The sequence below is a fragment of the Ranitomeya imitator genome, chromosome 1 (assembly GCF_032444005.1).
Source record: "Ranitomeya imitator isolate aRanImi1 chromosome 1, aRanImi1.pri, whole genome shotgun sequence".
In the NCBI taxonomy this organism is placed as follows: domain Eukaryota; kingdom Metazoa; phylum Chordata; class Amphibia; order Anura; family Dendrobatidae; genus Ranitomeya; species Ranitomeya imitator.
In genome coordinates, this window is record NC_091282.1 from 252,797,629 (window position 1) to 252,821,503 (window position 23,875).

General features: G+C 45.8%; 1 protein-coding gene across 1 annotated transcript in view; it reads left to right on the forward strand.

Moving 5' to 3' along the window:
- KNTC1 (kinetochore associated 1) overlaps positions 1 to 23,875 on the forward strand; it is a 356,896-nt gene that overhangs the window by 40,442 nt on the left and 292,579 nt on the right. The window contains exons 5-11 of the mRNA XM_069755662.1: positions 7,369 to 7,450; positions 14,633 to 14,710; positions 18,541 to 18,575; positions 18,654 to 18,764; positions 21,242 to 21,335; positions 21,570 to 21,622; positions 21,703 to 21,815. Coding sequence (XP_069611763.1) covers positions 7,369 to 7,450; positions 14,633 to 14,710; positions 18,541 to 18,575; positions 18,654 to 18,764; positions 21,242 to 21,335; positions 21,570 to 21,622; positions 21,703 to 21,815 — 566 coding nt within the window. The remainder of the gene's footprint in view (positions 1 to 7,368; positions 7,451 to 14,632; positions 14,711 to 18,540; positions 18,576 to 18,653; positions 18,765 to 21,241; positions 21,336 to 21,569; positions 21,623 to 21,702; positions 21,816 to 23,875) is intronic.

The following is a 23,875-nucleotide window of genomic DNA, read 5'->3' on the forward strand; positions in this document are numbered from 1 at the left end:
GAGTGGGGCTAAGTGCCGGAATTGGCGCATCTCTCAGATGCCCCATTTCTGGGGCGGCTGCGGCTGGTATTTGTAGCCAGTATTTTATTTCTTTTTAGCAAAGTTTGGAATTTTTTTTCACCACTTAGATAAAAAATAACCTAGACATGTTTGGTGTCTATGAACTCATAATGACCTGGAGAATCATAATGGCAGGTCAGTTTTATGCTGTGTGCACACGTTGCAGATTTGGGTGCAGAATTTTCTGCACAAAATCTGCATCTCCTTGCAGAAAACGCAGCTGCGTTTTTGATGTTTTTTTTCACATTTTTCACTTTTTTTGTGCGGTTTTGATGCAGTTCTAGGTGCAGTTTTTGGTGCGTTTTTTGCGCGGTTTTGATTCAGGTTTTTTTGTGCAGTTTTTGGGGGTTTTGATTCAGTTTTTGCTGCAGTAATGGTGTGTTTTTTTGCGTGGTTTTGATTCAGGTTTTTTTGTGCAGTTTTTGGGGGTTTTGATTCAGTTTTTGGTGCAGTTTTTATGCGTTTTTGGTGCGGTTTTGATGCAATATTTGGAGCAGTTTTGATGCAGCTTTTGGTGCGGTTTTGATGCAGTTTTTGGTGCGGTTTTGATGCAGTTTTTGGTGCGTTTTTGATGCAGTTTTGATGCAATATTTGGAGCAGTTTTGATGAGGTTTTTGGTGTAGTTTTTATGCGTATTTGGAGCAGTTTTGGTGCAGTTTTTATGCGTTTTTGGTGCGGTTTTGATGCAGTTTTAGGTGCGGGCTTGATGCAGTTTTTGGTGCGGTTTTGATGCAGTGTTTGGTGCGGTTTTCATGCGTTTTTGCTGCAGTTTTGATGCATTTTTGGTGCATTTTTTGCACGGTTTTGATGCATTTTTTTTTGGGGGTGCGGGTTTTTGTGCGTTTTTCTATGCGTTTTTGAAAGCTAAATAAAGATTTATTATTGAACAAAAAAAAAAATTTGTGATGTCATTATTGTCCAACCTCCTCTTTTACATTTGTCCAACCCACACTCAATTACACACAGATAGACATATAGATGATAGATGAAATGGATAGACAGAGCTACATATAGATAGATCTATAGATGCATACATGTATCTATTCATATATCTATCGATATATCTGGATAGATATATCTATTGATAGATGCATGGATAGTGTAGGGTGTGTGTCCACTGTCCGGATTACATCCGAATTAGTTGCAGATTGGATGCTGCGTACTTGTAGTCCCATCGGATGATGCCTGCACACACACCCCAAAAGACCCCCTGCACAGTCCCGCACACACCCGAAACAGTCCCGCGCACACCCAAAATAGTCCCGCGCACAGCCGAAACAGTCCCGCGCACAGCCGAAACAGTCCCGCGCACAGCCGAAACAGTCCCGCACAGCGCCGCACACATTCAAACAGCATGCAGATCCCGCCTGCACACACATACACACACACAGTCACCGCCTACACACTTCCCTCCTCCCGAACTGCAGCGTTTCTCGGACCCACAACCGCAGCAAAACTGCAGATCTTTTTTACATCTGCGGTTTTGCTGCGGATGTGCCCGACTCAATGAACAGTCTAAGGGTGCAGAAACGCTGCAGTTCGGCACAAAAGAAGTGACATGCTGTGGAAAAAAAAGCTGCGTTTCGGTGCTGCTTTTTCCGCAGCATGTGCACAACAAGTCTGCGGCTCCCATAGACACTGCGGATTTGATGCAATTCTGTGCACCAAAAAAACCCTGTGGATCTGCAATCAAATCTGCAACGTGTGCACACAGCCTTAAGGCCCCTTCACACTGAGCGACGCTGCAGCGATACCGACAACGATCCGGATCGCTGCAGCGTCGCTGTTTGGTCGCTGGAGAGCTGTCACACAGACCGCTCTCCAGCGACCAACGATGCCGGTAACCAGGGTAAACATCGGGTAACTAAGCGCAGGGCCGCGCTTAGTAACCCGATGTTTACCCTGGTTACCATCCTAAAAGTAAAAAAAAAAAAAAACACTAGATACTTACCTACAGCTGTCTGTCCTCCAGCGCTGCGCTCTGCTTCTCTGCTCTCCTCCTGTACTGTCTGTGAGCCGGAAAGCAGAGCGGTGACGTCACCGCTCTGCTTTCCGGCTCACAGCCAGTACAGGAGGAGTGCAGAGCACAGCGCTGGAGGACAGACGGCTGTAGGTAAGTATCTAGTGTTTTTTTTTTTTAACTTTTAGCATGGTAACCAGGGTAAACATCGGGTTACTAAGCGCGGCCCTGCGCTTAGTTACCCGATGTTTACCCTGGTTACCAGTGAAGACATCGCTGGATCGGTGTCACACACGCCGATCCAGCGATGTCTCCAGGGAGTCCAGCGACGAAATAAAGTTCTGGACTTTATTCAGCGACCAACGATCTCCCAGCAGGGGCCTGATCGTTGGTCGCTGTCACACATAACGATTTCATTAACGATATCGTTGCTACGTCACAAATAGCAACGATATCGTTAACAATATCGTTATGTGTGAAGGTACCTTTAGCATTTAGTGAACCTAGCAAAAAACAAGTGTGGGATTGCACTTTTTTTGCAATTTCATCGCACTTTGACTTTTTTTCACATTTTCTGTTACGCGACATGGTAAAACCAATGGTGTCGTTCAAAAGTAGAACTTGTCCCGCAAAAGATAAGCCCTCACATGGCCATATTGACGGAAAAATTATGGCTCTGGAGAGAAGGGGAGCGATAAACGAAAAAAGCTCCAGGGGTGAAGGGGTTTAGAAACATGGATATGGACATATTTATGAAAATAGACATAGATATATCTACTATATAATTCTCTAAGGGTCACTTCCGTCTTTCTATCTGTCTGTCCTTCTGTCTGTCATGGATATTCATTGGTCGCGGCCTCTGTCTGTTATGGAATCTAAGTCGCTGATTGGTCTCACCAGCTGCCTGTTATGGCTGCCGCGACCAATCAGCGACGGCTACGGTCCGATTAGTTACTCCCTACTCCCCTGCAGCCTGGCGCCCGCTCCATACTCACCGCTCACACAGGGTTAATGCCAGCGGTAACGGACCGCGTTATGCCGCAGGTAACTCACTCCGTTACGGCCGCTATTAACCCTGTGTGACCAAGTTTTTACTATTGATGCTGCCTATGCAGCGTCAATAGTAAAAAGATCTAATGTTAAAAATAAAAAAAATCATCATATACTCACCCTCCGGCGCCTTTCCCGCTCCTCGCGATGCTGTGGTGCTAAGGATGGTATGCGACAAGGACTTTCCATGACGTCTCGATCATGTGACCGCAACATCATCACAGGTCCTGCGCGCCTGCGTGAGAAGGACCTTTCATAACGTCACAGTCATGTGACCGCGACGTCATCACACCCTGGGACCGGAAGCTGGCGACAGAACTACAAGGGGCCCTCGGATCGGAAGGTGAGTATATGTTTATTTTTTATTTTTTAACCTGTGACATACGTGGCTGGGCAATATACTACGTGGCTGGGAAATATACTACGTGACTGGCCAATATACTACGTGGCTGGGCAATATACTACGTGTCTCTGTGCTGTATACTACGTCACTGGGCAATATACTACGTCACTGGGCAATATACTACGTGGCTGGGCAATATGCTCTGTGCTGTATACTACGTGGCTGGGCAATATACTACGTGGCTGGGCAATATACTGCGTGACTGGGCAATATACTACGTGACTGGGCAATATACTACGTGACTGGGCAATATACTACGTAGCTAGGCAATATAGTACGTGACTGGGCAAGATACTGCATGGGCTGTGCAATATACTACGTGGCTCTGTACTGTATACTACGTCGCTGGGCAATATACTACGTCGCAGGGCAATATACTACATGGTTGGGCAATATACTACATAGCTGGGCAATATACTACATGGCTGGGCAATATACTACGAGAACATGCATATTCTAGAATACCCGATGCGTTAGAATCGGGCCACCATCTAGTATATACATATCTATCTATCTTTCTATCTATCTATCTGTCTGTCCATCTATCTATCCATCCATCTATCCATCCATCCCATATCGATCTATCTATCCATCCATCCATCCGTGTATAATGGAGTGTGGGTTGGACAAATGTAAAAGAGGAGGTTGGACAAGAAATGACATCACAAATCTTTTTGAAAATAGAGGAGGGAGGGGTTTGGGTGTGTTCTGGAGTGGGTGTGGTAGGTTCAGGCTTAGTGGCAGTGCAATGCATCATGGAACTTGTAGTATTAGAGCACAATAAGTCAGGAGAAAGGAAGTTGTCGATTAACCCCATGAGAGCTGTATCCAACACTGAAGATGTGCTGCTACAGCATGATAAAAGGTAATATTGCTAAAATAAACACAGTGGATGTTTTCAGTGGCACATAATAGCAAGATTTATGAAAAAAAAAAAATGATTGTAGTGGACAACTTCTTTAAGCCTGTGAGTGCCAGCAACTTCCAGAGCATGCAACGATTGAAAATGAAACTGGGGACATGCACCAACCTTCCATTCTCGCACCCGAGAAGTCTCCTGTTTCATGTACAACACCATGGAACCAATGGCACTCTAAAAATAAGTAATAATGATAATATCTGTATGATGTTTTCACTAAATTACATTGGCATGATAATCTAATGTCATTGTTTACTTTCATATGTGATAACAGTATGAGGTTTATTGGTGATTTGTTTTTCTTATCTTTTCTTACAATAAAAATGACCTGATTAAAAAACAAAAAAAAAGGCAGCAGACGCAATAAAAAAAAACATGTACACTTCTCAACGTTGAAATTACAATACTATGGCTGAGTTCGCACTGCGTTGTGTGAACCCGTTTAACGGACTACGTTACACCGCGGCATAACGCGGTGTAACGTAGTCCGTTAACGCCGCCATAACTTGCAATGGCGAACGCATCGCTAGCGCATGCCCACAATGGGCGTGCGCTGGCGATGTGCCGTCATTGAGTGACGGACCCGAGACGCGGGCTGCAGCGTTTCCGGGTCCGTCACTGCTAGCGCAGATGGAGCTAGCAGATGCTCCATCTGCGCTAGCGCAGTGCCAAAGTCGGCACTTGCGTTAGTGCAGTCCGTTTAACGGATTTGTTGAATGGACTGCACAACGCAAGTGTAAACCTAGCTTACGAAGGGAAAGTTGTTGAATTTTGGAAATCGTTGGATGGATAGACATGTCACGGAAATGCAATTGATGAGGTTATTAATGGTTGTTTGAGGAATGTTCTGCCTTGTTGAATGCAATTAGGCATGGAAATCATCAATAGAAGCTGCTGTCAGCTACATTTTTAATTAACGATCAGTGACTTTCCAGAGGTGCTCAATGGGATACAAGTGTGGAGACGCTGCAGTCTATGGTAGCATGTTTAGGCCACGCAAGTTGCTAACAGCAGCATAAAAACACTAAGCCTGATTTGTAGTGTTGAAAAATGGCTTCTGGGAAACTTTGGAGCGATGGCTATACTACTGGTTCCATGACCAAATCAATTTATCAAGCTGTTAGTGTACCTAAAACGAAGACTTGAAGGATCCAGATACTGTAAATTATGCCCCCACACACCATAATCCTGGGAGTGGAACCCGTTGTGATGTTCCTGCATGAAGCCCTCTTTATGGTGTTACCTACTTGGTCTCCAGACCGTTCTGACTATTATGTCACCTAAGACAAAAGTGGGTCTCCTTACTGAAGAGGATAGATCTCTATACCATCCTCTATTTACTTCATGCTCTGCTCCATGACAGTCTTTGAGAGCGGTGTTGTGTTGTCAGTAGAAAGCTGCAGCTGGACGTCTGGATCATAGCCTATGTCATGTAAACACCTTATAATTAAAGAGAACCTGTCACCCCAAAAATCAAGGGTGAGCTAAGCCCACCGGCATCAGGGGCTTATCTACAGCATTCTGTAATGCTGTAGATAAGCCCCCCCCCCCCCCCGATGTATCCTGAAAGATGAGAAAAAGAGGTTAGATTATACTCACGCGGGCGGTCCGATCCGGTGGGCGTCGCGGTCCGGTCCGGGGCTTCCCATTTTCATGTATCCTGTATCCGGTGTCGTGTTGTCAGTAGAAAGCTGCAGCTGGATGTCTGGATCATAGCCTATGTCATGTAAACACCTTATAATTAAAGAGAACCTGTCACCCCCAAAATCAAGGGTGAGCTAAGCCCACCGGCATCAGGGGCTTATCTACAGCATTCTGTAATGCTGTAGATAAGCCCCCCCGATGTATCCTGAAAGATGAGAAAAAGAGGTTAGATTATACTCACGCGGGCGGTCCGATCCGGTGGGCGTCGCGGTCCGGTCCGGGGCTTCCCATTTTCATGTATCCTGTATCCGGTGTCGTGTTGTCAGTAGAAAGCTGCAGCTGGATGTCTGGATCATAGCCTATGTCATGTAAACACCTTATAATTAAAGAGAACCTGTCACCCCCAAAATCAAGGGTGAGCTAAGCCCACCGGCATCAGGGGCTTATCTACAGCATTCTGTAATGCTGTAGATAAGCCCCCCCGATGTATCCTGAAAGATGAGAAAAAGAGGTTAGATTATACTCACGCGGGCGGTCCGATCCGGTGGGCGTCGCGGTCCGGTCCGGGGCTTCCCATTTTCATAGGATGACGTCCTCTTCGGGTCTTCACGCTGCGGCTCCGGCGCAGGCGTACTTTGAGGGCAGAGCAAAGTACTGCAGTGCGCAGGTGCCGGGAAAGGTCAGAGAGGCCCGGCGCCTGCGCACTGCTGTACTTTGCTCTGCCCTCAACTGGGCAGACAAAGTACGCCTGCGCTGGAGCCGCAGCGTGAAGACCAGAAGAGGACGTCATCTGATTAAGATGGGAGGCGCCGCACCGGAACGCGACACCCATCGGACCGCACCGGCACCGGTACCGCCCCTGGGTGAGTATAATCTAACCTCTTTTTCTTATCTTTTAGGATACCTAGGGGGCTTATCTACAGCATTCCAGAATGCTGTAGATAAGCCCCTGATGCTGGTGGGCTTAGCTCACCCTCGATTTTGGGGGTGATAGGTTCCCTTTAATGTGGTCACTGTTTGACATCTTAGGCTTGGTATGTGAAATCTAGTTTCACTTGCAGTTTTCAGTGGATCAGTTGTGGAGCCAGTGGTAAATCCATTTCTCTTAAGTGTCCCAGGAGTCGTTTTTCAACACGACAATGCCAGGCAGCATGTTGCTCATGCTGACCATTAGGATATTGCATTTCCAGTATTGTGATAGGTCCTTTTTATTTATTGATGAATGTACCAGAGAAGAAAATTTTACATTTTGGTACTATTCCCACAAGACTTTACCACTTTTTTTTTCATCTTTGTTCATCTAATCAAATGTTTTTTCTGCTTACCTTTTAGGCGTTGGTAGTACCAGATGAGGGGATAAGCAATGAGCAAACATTTAAAAGACTATTGCTTGAAAAGGATGCTTCACATGAAGGTTTGTAAAATTCTACTTTTTCGTAAGCAGCTGGAGATGTATAGAATTTCATGAAGCGAAGTTTGAGATTGTTATAAACATTTGTTTATTTTGATAGGTCTAATTCAGTATTATTTTTTTAATGCAATGCTTAACACTAAACACAAATAATGTATGCAAGGTAAATATATTCATATAGGTTGGGGGATAATAGAAAGAAGCAGGGCTCTTATCCCTATGAAACTGGTTAATGGAAGCCTGTAACAATAACGGAGTTAACCCCTTTGGTAAATCACATGTATGTACACCCAGTGCCTGCCCTGGAGTTTTGTCCAGTGCCATCTGCAGAGAGGGTGGATTTAATGTGCAGATGGGCTTCTGCTGGGATCTGAACTGGCTCTAGTCCCAGCACTTTAACCCCTTCAGATGCTGTTGTCAATATTGACAGCAGCATCTGAGGAATTTACATAGGGAGAGTATTTCCTCCATCAGGACATCACTCCACATTGCACGATTGCGTGGTGCCAATGTGTTCCTATGTTAACTGAAGATTTAATAATGGCCTCCAGGTTTTCCATAGACCAAAGCCTTTTCTCCTTCGCCTCATTGGGGGGATACAGACCATGAGTTGTATGCTGCTTGCCACTAGAAGGCTGAAACTAAGTTAGAGAACCTGTCGCCTGCATCGGCACCAGCCGGTGCCACAAATTTAGTCCCCGGCTTCGGCCCTGTACTAGTCCGCAACCCCTATCTCCGCCCATGCGATGCTGAGGCCCTGCCCTCCAGTTCTTGTGCTTCTCGCACAGCACGAGAAGCTCCTCTGAGATCTCAGGGGCCATCTTTCTCCCCCCCCCAGACAACCTCAGGACACACTAATTGCCATCAGGACCGGCAGCAAGTGTTCTCAGTGCAGGGGCCACGCAGTTGGAGAAACGCAGGAGGAGCGGGGACACAGACCTGGGTAAGGGAGCGCTGCATTATACATCCTCCTCCCTGCTGTAACCCCCTTTTTCTCTGCAATATCCCTTCTCAGCAGCCCCTAATATTATAGGGCCACATAGAAGGGTACATCATGTCCCAGCCTAAGGCATCTAAAAAGTCTAACAAGACTATGGCTATATTTTTTCTTCATGCTCCTCCTGCCAATCTGCATTTCCTAAGGCTCAGAGTTCGCTGCTCTGCAATGCCTGTGAACCCAACTGTGCTCAGAAGCCCTCCGCCGCCACCGAGCCCAGTGTACCTAGAGTCCCTGAGTGGGCTCCACTGTCTCAATCCATGGCTTCGCTGGCCAAATTGATTGAATCCCTCCGTGATCCTTTGGGGACTGGAGCGTTTGCAGGACTGATGTAGTCGGATCCTACCCAAGCCGGGAGCAGTCGGTTAGCAGTAACCGAAAGCACTCTAGAAGCCGTCAGGCACCTAGAAAACGAATCCGTAGCACGCCTCCTGAGCAAAAATTTGCCTCATTGCCTCACAGCTCTGTTTCTCTTTCTCTCTCTCCCTCTCTTTCTCCAGCCCCCTCCCCTCCCCTCCCCCCCCTCCAGAGTTCAGTAGTGACCGAGAATCTGATGGCGAATCCGATGGCTCCTTAGATCCGGATTCGCCAGACTTTCAGAAGACAATGGATTTGCTTATTGAGGCTGTCAACCAGGCTTTAAAAGTTGGGGAAGATTCCAAATCAGACCGTGTCCTTTAAGAGAACTAAACGCTCTCATAAGGCATTTGCTATTCATCTGGAATTTAGTGCCATAGTTAATAGTTCTAGGGAACGCCCGGACAAAGCCTTCACAGGGCAAAGGCCTCTTGAAGCGAAGTATCCTTTTTCAGCTGATCTGAAAAAGGATTGGGCGGAATCTCCGGTGGTAGACCCCCCAGTATCCCGCCTAGCATCCAAAACTCTCCTGTCCTTTCAGGATGGCTCATCCATCAAAAATACCACGGACCGTCAGATAGAAGGCTTGGCCCGCTCTGCTTTTGAGGCCTCTGGCTCTACCCTCTATCCAGCCTTTGCCGCAGCATGGGTAGCTAAGGCTATGGTTTTCTGGTCAGAGACCTTCGCTAATTCTCTTCGGAAAAGTAACCTTCCTCCAGAGGCAGCGCACCTTGCCAATCAAATTTCCCGGGCAGGCGATTACCTGGTACACGCATCCTTGGATGCGGCCGGTTGTGTGGCTGTCAGCAGCCAATGCCATCTCTATCAGAAGGTAATTATGGCTCAGAGTGGAAGGCGTACTCTGCATAAAAAAAGTCTCTCACCTCCCTTCCTTATCAAAGCGGCCGCTTATTTGGAGAAAAGCTGGATCAGATCATTTCCGATACTACAGGAGTAAAGAGTAAATTCCTTCCCCAACAGAGACTTAGGCGTCCCTTTCGGAGACAGCAACAAATCCGTTTCCGTTCCTTTCGCTCCACTCCAAGCTGGGCCACTACCACTACTTCGTCCGGTTCGGGACGTTCTCCACAAAAAGATGGAGGAACTCGAGTCTCGTACAGACTTAACCAGCATTGCAAGTCCCGATCCAAACAGTCCAGGCCTAATAGACCTAGGTCCCAGAGATTTTCCTCACGCTGACTATCAGCTCTATCCTGTCGATACCGGCAGGGTAGACGACCGCCTACTTCTTTAGTCCGGTCTGGCTTTCCGTCGTCTCTAACGAGTTGGTCAGAGATCTGGTGTCGTCCGGATACAAAATCGACCCCCCTTCACGTTTCTTTCCCTCCCGTCCTCCCTCTTCAGAGGCAAGGGCAAGCGCTTTCTCCCGGTCCATAGACGCATTGCTTCGCGATGGCTTCATTGTCCCCGTCCCAGAAAGCGTAAGGTTTCAAGGTTTCTATTCCAACCTTTTCGTCGTCCCAAAGAAGGACGGAAAGTTGAGACCCATACTAGACCTCAAACTTCTACACAAGTTTGTCAAGGTCGGTCATTTCCGCATGGAATCTCTGTTCAGTTATCACTTCCCTGGAAGAAGGGGAATTCTTGGCCTCAATCGACATCCGAGACGCCTGAGATTCCTGTGCTTCGCCATTCGCGAACAGCATTTCCAATTTATGGCCCTGCCCTTCGGCCTTGCTACTGCCCCCAGTGTGTTCACAAAAGTCATGGCGGCCGTCATGTCCATCCTGCACTCTCGGGGAGTGATCGTTCTATCCTATCTGGACGACCTGTTGATCAAAGGTATGTCCTTCCACGACTACGTGGAGTCAGTTTGCATTACTTACAATACCCTTTCTTGCCTGGGTTGGCTAATAAACTTAAGGAAATCCTCTCCAGTCCCAGCCCAGCAGATCTCCTTCCTAAGAATGTCCAAAGGTTGGTAATTCTCCCTCCAGACAAAGTCTTAGCCCTTCAGCAAGGAGCCCGAGCGCTTCGTCAGTCTACCCCTCACTCCATCCGGTTTGCAATGAGGGTACTAGGAAAGATGGTGGCTACAATGGAAGCAGTTCCCTTTGCGCAACTGCATCTTCGTCCTCTTCAACATGCCCTTCTGGCAGCTTGGGAGAGAAACCCTTTCTCCCTCGACCGAAGGTGCCGCTTATCCCTGCAGGTCAAACAGACACTCAGATGGTGGACATTGGACTCTTCCCTCAACTGAGGGAAGTCCTTTCTACCTGTTCAATGGCTAGTGGTGACTACCGATGCTAGTCTTTCGGGCTGGGAAGCAGTCATGCGCCACAACACTGCTCAGGGCCGCAGGTCAATTCAGGAATTGAAGCTTCCGATCAACATTCTGGAGATCCGTGCTATTCGACTGGCCATGCAGCACTTCAACTCCATCATCTCCTAGCGGGTCACCCCATTCGTATCCAATCCGACAATGCCACATCTGTGGCATACATCAATCATCAGGGGGGTACCCACAACAGGACGGCCATGTCCGAAGTATCTCACTTCCTTCCATGGGCAGAGAACAACCACTCCGTGATCTCAGCGGTTCACATTCCAGGAGTGGAAAATTGGACGGTGGACTTCCTCCGCCATCAGGGTCTCACTTCGGGAGAGTGGGACCTCCATCCGGATGTCTTCTCCCAGATCTATCTTCGCTGGGGCATCCCAGATGTGGACCTCATGGCGTCAAGACCGAATGCCAAGGTTCCCCAGTTTCTAGCGAGGTCTCGAGATCCAAGAGCCATCGGTGTCGATGCTCTGGTTCTTTCATGGGGCCAATTGCACCTTCCGTATATTTTTCCTCCTCTACCATTACCAGAGTAATCAGGAAAATCAGGAAGGAGTACCAGTGATCCTGGTTGCTCCTGATTGGCCTCGCCACGCGTGGTTCGCAGAGTTGGTACGCCTCTTCGCTGACATTTCCTGGAGTCTGCCAGATCGGCCACGTCTGCTCTCCCAGGACCCCATCTACAACCTGAACTCAGGGGCCCTGTGTTTAACGGCGTGGTCGTTGAATCCTGGGTCGTAACTCAGGCAGGGTTGTCTCAACAGGTAATTTCCACCATGCTTAGTGCCCGTAAAACCCTCATCGGTATGCATCTATCATCGTACCTGGGAGATATTTTTTGCTTCCTGCAAGGTCTTTCTCCTCTCGTCTTCTCAGTTCCCACCATTTTAGAGTTCCTACAGGCTGGTCTGGACTCCAGGCAGGCACTCGGCTCTCTCTTAAGGGCCAAATCTCCGCCCCTATCGGTCTTATTTCAGAGACGCATCGCGTCAAGACTTCAGGTTAAGACTTTTCTTCAAGGGGTGTCACATGTGGCTCCTCCATATCGCATGCCTCTAGAGCCTTGGGACCTCAACTTGGTACTAAGTGCCCTTCAGGAACCTCCTTTTGAACCGCGTCAGGACATTTCGCTGGTCCTTCTGTTCTGGAAGGTTGCCTTCCTTGTGGAGATCACATCGATCAGAAGGGTTTCGGAATTAGCGACCTTATCCTGTGGGCGCCTTTCCTTATCTTCCATCAGGACAAGGTTGTCCTTAGGCCGTCTCCATCCTTTTTGCCAAAGGTCATTTCGTCCTTCCATCTTAATGAGGACATTATTCTTCCTTCCTTTTGTCCGGCCCCTATTCACAGAGTTGAAATAGCTCTCCACAATCTGGGTCTGTTCAGAGCTCTGAGAAGGTACGTCTCAAGGACGGCATCCTTCAGAAGAACAGATGCTCTGTTCGTTCTCCCAGTAGGTCACATGAAGGGTTTTGCCTCTTCTAAGGCCTTGGTAGCCAGGTGGATTCTTTCCACCATCCAGGAGTCATACCGAGTCAGAAGTCAGCCCATCCCAGCGGGGATCAGCGCACACTCCACTCGGGCGGTGGGAGCTTCTTAGGCCATTAGGCGATAGCAGAGCAGGTCTTTAAAGCTGCGACTTGATCCAGTTTACATAACTTCGCAAAGCACTATAATATTCACTCTCAGGCTTCAGTTGATGCGAGTCTGGGCAGAAGAATTCTGCAGGCAGCGGTGGCACACATCTAGCCAGTTGTTGCATGAAGCCTAATCGTTTGTGGTGTTTTCCCACCCAGAGACTGCTCTGGGACTTCCCATGGTGTGTGTCCTCCAATGAGGCGAAGGAGAAACAGGGATTTTTGTGTACTTTCTGTAAAATCCTTTTCTCCTAGCCAATCATTGGGGGACACAGCACCCACCCTGTTAGCCTAGTGGCTTTTATGGCTTTTGCATGTTCTTTTATGTTGACATGTTGCACTCTTCTATGTCTTTACTATTTGTTCCTACTGCTTTTGCACCGAACTGGTTCTCTAGGAGCAAGCATGAGGGTGTATACTGCAGAGGAGGAGCTAACTGTTTTTGTGTTAACTTAGTGTCAGCCTCCTAGTGGCAAGCAGCATACAACCCATGGTCTGTGTCCCCAATGAGTGGCTTGGAGAAAAGGATTTTACGGTGAGTACACAAAAATCCCTGTTTTTCTTGTCATAGGTTTAACAGTACAAATACATTTATCGTGAACTTTTCCTAGGAGTGCTCAATTCCCGATAATCGTGCAAGTGGAAACATGCTGCCCATCACATGCCAAACAAGCAAACCTCTCGTTCATCAGGCGAAATTGTTTTTAGGCTATGTTCACACATAGCGTCTTGTCCCTGCGGGTTCTCCCGCAGCGGATTTGATAAATCTGCAGGGCAAACCCGCTGTGGTTATCCCTGCAGATTTATCGCGGTTTGTCCTGCGGGTTCCGCTGCGGGATTTTACCCCTACTATTGATGCTGCATATGCAGCAATATGCAGCCTCAATAGTAATGTTAAAAATAATAAAATAATGACATACTCACCCTCTGACGTCCCGATCTCCTTGGCGCTGCAGGCGGCGGTCCGGTTCCAAAGATGCTGTGCGAGAAGGACCTTCGTGACGTCACGGTCATGTGATCGCGACGTCACCGCAGGTCCTGGTCGCATAGCAAACTTGAGACCGGACGGCCGCGTGCAGCGCTGAGGAGATCGGGACGTCAGAGGGTGAGTATATCATAATTTTTTATTTTAATTCTTTTTTTTTTTACTCAAATATGGTTCCCGGGGCCTGGAGGAGAGTCTCCTCTCCTCCACCCCGGGTACCACCCGCACATTATCTGCTTACTTCCCGCATGGTGTGCACAGCCCCATGCGGGAAGTAAGCGGATCAATGCATTTCTATGGGTGCAGAATCGCTGTGACATGCTGCGGGTTGTAAACCGCTGCTTTCCCGCGCGGTTTTTCCCGCAGCATGTGCACAGCGGTTTGCGGTTTCCACAGGGTTTACATGTTACTGTAAACGCTATGGAAACTGCTGCAGACCCGCAGCTGCAAAATCGCCGCGGTTCCGCGGTAAAAACCGCAATGTGTGAACATAGCCTTAAACCTGCTTAAATGTCATCGTTTTCGATGGCACAATGTCCTATGTAAACAGAATGTGCTGCCAAGAACAGTAGCCTATGTGCAGAGATTGATATATCAACACTTGTTCTATGCACTCAGCGTGTCTAAACAAATAATTAAATGGCCGACAATCTGTGTACATATGTAGCTGGTTGGTGATCTTTTACCGACCCAGGATGCATAGTGTAAACCCACCCTAACAGGCTGAGATGATAGTGTATTATCTAAGGAATCAAAGTATCAAGGGTTCAAAAGACCCTTTATGCGACTAATAAATGGTGAATTCTGATTTCAGTCATACTTGCTTCTTCAAGTCAGCTATGTACGCGCTATGCAATACCAATCCCAAACTACCATGTCATTATGTTCCTTGTCTTCTTTTCCTTAGGTGTTTATAATATGTTTCTTTTGACAAATGGAGGACTTCACTGTATCATGTACTTCAATATTGCCAGAATTAATGATGGTATGTACTTGTGCATTTTTTTGCATTGAATCTGAAAGTTAACCACAATTTAGAACAAATTTGTTGCCTAGATGTTGTTTTTGATTTCATATTGTAGACCAAAAATAATTTTGAGTTTGATAACTAGAGTAGAATGAATAACAGTTTGAATCAACCTGCAAAAATGCAGTTATAAGACGTTTTGTATGTGACAGATTGGAGGAGTTCCTTCATATTAATGGGACTTATAAATGATTATCCGTAAAAATTAATAAGAAGCGATCATCTGTCTGTCCTTCTTATGTAAGAAATTAATGGACAGCTGCAGACAGAACTCTTTACCCCCTTACCGACCTGTGACGCCACGTAGGCGTCATGAAAGTCGGTGCCAATCCGACCTGTGACGCCTATGTGGCGTCATGGAGGGATCAGGGACAGGGGGAGTGGTACTTCAGCCTGGGGTGGCGGGATTTGCCCCCACGTTGCTACGATCGCTCTGATTGGCTGTTGAAACTTGGTGAAATATTGCAATCTAGCCATGGCCGATGCTGTAATCCCATCGGCCATGGCTGGAGACCACGATCTGCCCCCTCCACCGACTGACAGCGGTGATCTGCCGCTGCTGTCAGTCTTTCCTCCCCTCCGTTCTGTGCTCCGCTGCCCTCCTCTCCCCTCCGTCTGTCGCCGGGCTCCCCTCCGCCCCCCCGCTGTCCGATTCCACCCCCCCATACTTACCAAGTCCCGGTGTCCGTCTGTCTTCAGCGATCGCCGCCGCCATCTTCCAAAATGGCGGGCGCATGCGCAGTGCGCCCGCCGATTCTGCTGGCTGGCAGATTCATTCCATGTATATTTTGATCACTGTGATTAAACCTATCACCGTGATCAAAATAAAAAAAATTGTAAATGAACCCCCCCTTTATCACCTCCATAGGTAGGGACACTAATAAAATAAAGAAAATATATTTACTTTTATTTTTCAACTAGGGTTAGGGCTAGGGTTAGGGTTGCAATTGGGGTTAGAATTAGGGTTAGGGTTAGAATTAGGGATAGGGTTGCAATTAAGGTTAGGGTTAGAATTAGGCTATGTGCACACGGTGCGGATTGGCTGCTGCGGATTTGTGGCAGTTTTCCATCACGTTTACAAGTACCATGTAAACCTATGGAAAACCAAATTCGCAGACCCATGGTATGGAAAATACCGTGCGGAAATGCTGCGTTGTATTTTCCGCAGCATGTCATTTCTTTGTGTGGAATCCGCAGCGTTTTACACCTGTTCGCAATAAGAATCCGCAGGTGAAATCCGCACAAAAAACACTGGAAATCCGCGGTAAATCCGCAAGTAAAACACTGCATTTTACCTGCGGATTTTTCAAAAACAGTGAAGAAAAATCTGCACACGAATCCGTAACGTGGGCACGTAGCCTTAGGGTTAAGGTTGGAACTAGCGTTAGGGTTGGAATTAGGGTTGAGATTAGGGTTAGGGGTGTGTTGAGGTTAGGGTTAGGCTTGTGGTTAGGGTTATGGTTGGGATTAGGGTTAGGGGTGTGTTGGGGTTAGGGTTAGGCTTGTGGTTAGGGTTATGGTTAGTGTTGGGATTAGGGTTGGTTGTGTGTTGGGGTTAGGGTTGTGGTTAGGGTTGGGATTAGGGTTAGGGGTGTTTTGGGGTTAGGGTTGTGGTTACAGTTATGGTCAGAGTTGGGATTAGGGTTAGGAGTGTGTTGGGGTTAGTGTTGGAGTTAGAATTGAGGGGTTTCCACTGGCGCCACCATTGATTCCAGCCAATCTTGCATTCAAAAAGTCAAATGGTGCTCCCTACCTTCCGAGCCCCGACGTGCGCCCAAACAGTGGTTTACCCAAACATATGGGGTATCCGCGTACTCAGGAAAAATTGTACAACAACTTTGGGGGTCTAATTTATCCTGTTACCCTTGGAAAAGTAAAAAAATGGGGGTTAAAAAAATGATTTTTGTGGAAAAAAATGATTTTTTATTTTCACTGTTCTGCGTTACAAAATTCTGTGAAGCACTTGGGGGTTCAAAGAGCTCACCACACATCTAGATAAGTTCCTTGGGGGGGTCTAGTTTCCAAAATGGGGTCACTTGTGGTGGGTTTCTACTGTTTAGGTACATCAAGGGCTCTGCAAACGCAACGTGACGCCCGCAGACCATTCCATCAAAGTCTGCATTTCAAAATGTCACTACTTCCTTTCCGAGCCCCGACTTGTGCCCAAACAGTGATTTACCCCCACATATGGGGTATCAGCGTACTCAGGACAAACTAGACAACAACTATCGGGGTTCAGTTTCTCCTGTTACCGTTGTGAAAATAAAAAATTGCGGGCTAAAAAAAAAAAATCATTTTTTAGGAAAAAAAAGATTTTTTATTTTCATGGCTCTGCGTTATAAACTTCTGTGAAGCACTTGGGGGTTCAAAGTGCTCCCCACACATCTAGATGTGTTCCATGGGGGGGTCTAGTTTCCAAAATGGTGTCACTTGTGGGGGAGTTCAAATGTTTAGGCACACAAGGGCTCTCCAAACGCGACATGGTGGCCGCTAACAATTGGAGCTAATTTTTCATTCAAAAAGTCAAATGGCGCTCCTTTCCTTCTGAGCCTTGCCGTGTGCCCAAACAGTAGTTTACCCCCACATGTGAGGTATCGATGTACTCGGGAGATATTGCTCAACACATTTTAAGATCCATTTTATCCTGTAGCCCATGTGAAAATTGAGTATAAAAGAATTTTTTTGTGAAAAAAAAAAGTACTTTTTCATTTTTACGGATCAATTTATGAAGCACCTGGGGGTTGGAAGTACTCACTGTGCATCTAGATAAGTTCTTTGGGGGGGTCTAGTTTCCAAAATGGGGTCACTTGTGGGGGAGCTCCAATGTTTAGGCACACAGGGGCTCTCCAAACATGACATGGTGTCCACTAACGATTGGAGCTAATTTTTCATTCAAAAAGTCAAATGGCGCTCCTTCCCTTCCGAGCCCCGCCGTGCGCCCAAACAGTGATTTCCCCCCTACATATGGGGTATCGGCGTACTCAGGACAAATTGTACAACATCTTTCGGGGTCCAGTTTCTCCTTTTACCCTTGTGAACATAAAAAAATGGTTGCTAAAAGTTCATTTTTGTGACTAAAAAGTTAAATGTTAATTTTTTCCTTCCATGTTGCTTCTGCTGCTGTGAATCACCTGAAGGGTTAATAAACTTCTTCAATGTGGTTTTGAGCACTTTGAGGGGTGCAGTTTTTAGACCACTCAAACTGACTTCAAATGTGAGGTGGTCCCTAAAAAAAATGGTTTTGTAAATTTTGTTGTAAAAATGAGAAATCGCTGGTCAAATTTTAACCCTTATAACTTCCTAGCAAAAAAAAAATTTTGGTTCCAAAATTGTGCTGATGTAAAGTAGACATGTGCGAAATGTTATTTATTAACTATTTTGTGTCACTTAACTCTCTGGTTTAACAGAATAAAAATTCAAAGTTTGAAAATAGGAAAAGTTTCAAAATTTTCGCCAAATTTCCATTTTTTTCACAAATAAACGCAAAAATTATTGACCTAAATTTACCACTAACATGAAGCTCAATATGTCACGAAAAAGCAGTCTCAGAATCGTTAGGATCCGTTGAAGCGTTCCTGAGTTATTACCTCATAAAGGGACACTGGCCAGAATTGCAAAAAATGGCCAGGTCATTAAGGTCAAAATGGGCTGGGTCATGAAAGGGTTAAGATTCATAGAAAATGTGCAGAGAAAAAAACTTGGTATCTGTCCACAAAGTGTTTAATAATATAAAACCTATTTAAATTGTCTGACTCTTCTGTAATTCTTTGCTCAATGTTTATTTTCAGCTGTTGAGAGTATGGATATCGGTGCAGCGAAAGAGGTAAATAATTGTCATTTCTTTCACATTATGTTTCACCATACATGTATTTCAGGGGAACCTTATAATTTTATTTTGCAGCTTGAAGGGAAAATCAAGACCTGCTTTATTTCAACCGAAGAATATCACACAGATGGTTGTTTGAGTTTGTTTATTGGTTATCTGACGAGTGACATTCATCTACTTATAGGGGTAAGATTAAGCAAATTTGCGAAAACAAAAAATCACAGGTATTGAGAGATTTGTATAAAAACAACCGCAATTAAGCATACATTTTGGGCAAAACACAAAATATGAGGCTAAAGGGTATCTGTCAGCACAAAATGACTGGTCAAACCAAGCATAGGTGCTCCTCGGTGTGACTAAACAGTGCAGCGCACCTTCCCACTTTTTTTTTTTTTTTTAATCTATTTTTTTCCTCTCCTAGCTTCTATATTCTCAATCAAGGAAGAAAAGGGCAAAGATACATGCAAAACTAATAGATGGGAAGGTGCATTGAACTGTTTGGCCACACCAAGGATTCACCAAGTGCCTGAGCTTGGTTTGGACAGTTGGAGCGCCCCCAGAGACAGGGCCACAGGTTACTCGGTACCGGTCCTCTCTGTCTCAGTTCTGGGGTTGTCACAGTGGCTGGACCCGGTCCGTGACCCTGCTAAGGGGCGTCCAAATAAAGGGATGATGAAAGTCAGCTAAGGCTTCGTGACGCCACCTGTGGTATTCGGCCAGGGAGACCGACGCTGCTTGGGGTCCACTGGGGTGATGTGATGGCAGCTAGATGGTATACCTTCCCACAGGTGAAGTATGTCCCCAGGGCTTTCCAATAATGTAGATGGCGATGGTGTGAGGTGCAGTCAATAACGAGGACACAGGGTTGCAGTCTCTTTACCTCTTTACTGAAGGCTTCAGGATCCTCAATCCAGAGCACTGTCAACAGGGCTGTCTGAGACCGGCCGGTCCGAAGGCACATCCAGAGTTCCCTTTGCAGGTGGAAATCGTTGCCTACCACTAGCGCCTGTATGTTGTAGTGCTTCCCTGCTGAGCATTCGGGATAGTCCTCACAACTACTGTTCTCGTTCTTTCTCGTTCTTTCTATTCTCCGTGCACCAGGTTTGTTATGGCTAGGACGCACCCGTTTGACAGGTAGGCTCGGAGCTATTCTGGAACCCTAGAGAAGCCCCTCTCCACGGTTGCCCCCTATGTCTGCTTAGGTGATGTAAGGTAGACAGCCAACCTATAATTAACTGTCCTGCGGTATTTGAAGTAAGGCATAGAGTCAGTTACTTCCTCGGTGTTCCGGTCACCGGCTACGCGCCTCAGTAGGATGTTGCCGTTCTCGGGGCCCGACTCCTACTGGCTCTCCTTTGTGCTTTGATCTCGTTTCTCACTGTCCACAATATCCTTCGCTTCGTGTCCTTTCTTTAGATGCCGCCACAAGGTAGTGCAGGCACGGCTCTGTAACGATCTGTCCTTGTCGCTAGGTGCCTGCCAGGTTCCCACGCCTGACAGGGACCCCCCTGAATCTTCACCGCAACACCCCCTGCCACGGGATGTTGCCTGGACAAAACCTATATAATAAATAAAATGTGGATTACATCTGCGCTGCTGCGACAAATAATCGATCCAGATATACTGTTAGGGTGTTCGGGTGGTTTATTCAACGCGTTTCGAAGCTCAAAGGCTTCTTCCTCAGGAAGTTTCCACACAAAGTGGAGCTTCGAAACGCGTTGAATAAACCACCCGAACACCCTAACAGTATATCTGGATCGATTATTTGTCGCAGCAGCGCAGATGTAATCCACATTTCATTTATTATAACGGTTCTGAGAGGTCGCAACGCCGACCTGTGGATCTGCAGCAGCTGACAACTACACGCTTGTACTGTGTACTACCAGGTGAGCAGTTCTCTCACAATTGATTAAGAACAATCCTGGGGATAAGACCCTATTTGCGCTTTTTTTGTCTCCTATCTTTCAATACTGGACAAAACCTAGTCAGCTTCTGTCTAACTTCCTATCCAGCCCCTAGTTTTACCAGTGTGAGGAGTGGCTTAATAAATAAAACCTTTTGCTCCCCCTAGTGGCCGGAGTGTGAAGTGCAACGTGTGCTGGTGATACCTGGTCAGATGAACTCCTTTAGTGCCATCAGACGTACCATCACTCCCCTTAGCGGCAGAGCGACATTACTGCAACGACCAGGTCTCTGGGGCGCTGCACAGTCATTTTGTGCTAGTACTCATGAGTGCTGTATATGTCTCTATAGTCAGTCCTCTAGGGGTGATAAAGTACAGCTATATTCTGCCAGTTTATTCTGTACCTACAAAAGCACTACAGTACAGCAAGAGGAAGTGAAAGGAAAGAGTCTTATTACATTTTAGTCCTTCTACAATGGTTTTCTACTGCTGTATAAAGTCTAAGCAGCATATCTTTACTCATTATTGTAGTCAATTGACATGATAATAATGTGTGGTACTGATCTATAGTAAAATTTCATCAGTGCAGCACTGCGCGGTGAGAAAAAAATAGTCTAAACAGATAGCACTTTACAAAAATTTGTAATAATTATTCTTGATTTATCCCAACTATGGAAGAGGTGCCTGGAAAAAAGTCCAAATAGTTAGCACTTGTTATACAATTTTTTTTTCAATTATTTTAACTTTGTTTCCCCACTAGGGAAGAGGTGACTATACTCTCTCAAAATGGAAGATGGACCCTGTACAGAAACATGTTGCAGTTAAAAATCTTGCTGATTGTAGCATGGTTCAAGGTAAAGATGATGGCATTATTTCGAGATTTTTTTTTAAAGGTAGAAGCTCCTAAATCATTGTGACAATGCTCACACATATAGCCTGCACTAGCTTTAGACTAATTTAATGATGCCTTTCCGAACCAGTGGGAGGATATTACCTTCTAAATACTTCTCTTAACTGTATGATGGAGCAATGTTTTAAGCAATATTGTGTTACTTTTCTAAATGATAAATTAACTTTATTTTTATAAGGTGCAAAAAAGCTTCAAGTTCTTGACAACTTGCTGTTTGTTTTGGATGAAGAGGTAAGTATTAAGTTCATAAAGCATTTAAAGTGGGGATTTTTATCATCTAATTTCTAACAGAATTTTTATTGTGTTTTTAGGGGATTTTGAGTGTTTGGGATGTTTACACTATGGTTTTGGTGTGGGACTGGCCTTGTCATCTGTCAGATTTTTTGTTAACGACTGAGGGAGATTCCACATCTTCTGTTACAAGGTATTTGTTTACTTGTATATATTTGATATTTCTGTTGTAATCATTATTGATCTATTGTGTCAATGCTATGTTATAGTGACGTGTGTAATGTATAAGAATTAGATCTGTCTCTTTAAGAAAGTGAGGGCGGGAGTTGAGAGGAGTTTCAGTTTCAGTTCTGACCTGAGGAGGAAATGTTATGCTGCTGTTATGCTGTGTGCTGGAGGAAATGAGAAGAATAAACTACAGTTAAAGCTTACTCTCTCTTAAATTCCTTACACCGTGTGGACATTACAACTGGCGACGAAGGATGGGATAGAATCACCTGCTACTGTGAGTACTGACCCCTGCTTTACTGCTTCACACGCCAGCGCCACTGAGAGACTCCATCATGGCTGAATACTTGCACATGTTCCCACAGTTTGATATGACTGATGTCACTAATCTCTCTCATAACTGGAGAAAATGGTTAAATCGATTTGAGAATTTCCTGGAAGCAATAGATATAAAAGAGGAGAACAGAAAAAAAGCCATGTTCCTGCATTGTGCGGGCACAGGAGTCTATGACATACAGGTCCTTCTCAAAAAATTAGCATATAGTGTTAAATTTCATTATTTACCATAATGTAATGATTACAATTAAACTTTCATATATTATAGATTCATTATCCACCAACTGAAATTTGTCAGGTCTTTTATTGTTTTAATACTGATGATTTTGGCATACAACTCCTGATAACCCAAAAAACCTGTCTCAATAAATTAGCATATTTCACCCATCCAATCAAATAAAAGTGTTTTTTAATAACAAACAAAAAAACCATCAAATAATAATGTTCAGTTATGCACTCAATACTTGGTCGGGAATCCTTTGGCAGAAATGACTGCTTCAATGCGGCGTGGCATGGAGGCAATCAGCCTGTGACACTGCTGAGATGTTATGGAGGCCCAGGATGCTTCAATAGCGGCCTTAAGCTCATCCAGAGTGTTGGGTCTTGCGTCTCTCAACTTTCTCTTCACAATATCCCACAGATTCTCTATGGGGTTCAGGTCAGGAGAGTTGGCAGGCCAATTGAGCACAGTAATACCATGGTCAGTAAACCATTTACCAGTGGTTTTGGCACTGTGAGCAGGTGCCAGGTCGTGCTGAAAAATGAAATCTTCATCTCCATAAAGCATTTCAGCCGATGGAAGCATGAAGTGCTCCAAAATCTCCTGATAGCTAGCTGCATTGACCCTGCCCTTGATGAAACACAGTGGACCAACACCAGCAGCTGACATGGCACCCCACACCATCACTGACTGTGGGTACTTGACACTGGACTTCAGGCATTTTGGCATTTCCTTCTCCCCAGTCTTCCTCCAGACTCTGGCACCTTGATTTCCGAATGACATGCAAAATTTGCTTTCATCAGAAAAAAGTACTTGGGACCACTTAGCAACAGTCCAGTGCTGCTTCTCTGTAGCCCAGGTCAGGCGCCTCTGCCGCTGTTTATGGTTCAAAAGTGGCTTTACCTGGGGAATGCGGCACCTGTAGCCCATTTCCTGCACACGCCTGTGCACGGTGGCTCTGGATGTTTCCACACCAGACTCAGTCCACTGCTTCCTCAGGTTCCCCAAGGTCTGGAATCGGTCCTTCTCCACAATCTTCCTCAGGGTCCGGTCTCCTCTTCTCGTTGTACAGCGTTTTCTGCCACATTGTTTCCTTCCAACAGACTTACCATTGAGGTGCCTTGATACAGCACTCTGGGAACAGCCTATTTGTTGAGAAATTTCTTTCTGGGTCTTACCCTCTTGCTTGAGGGTGTCAATGATGGCCTTCTTGACATCTGTCAGGTCGCTAGTCTTACCCATGATGGGGGTTTTGAGTAATGAACCAGGCAGGGAGTTTATAAAAGCCTCAGGTATCTTTTGCATGTGTTTAGAGTTAATTAGTTGATTCAGAAGATTAGGGTAATAGGTCATTTAGAGAACCTTTTCTTGATATGCTAATTTATTGAGACAGGTTTTTTGGGTTATCAGGAGTTGTATGCCAAAATCATCAGTATTAAAACAATAAAAGACCTGACAAATTTCAGTTG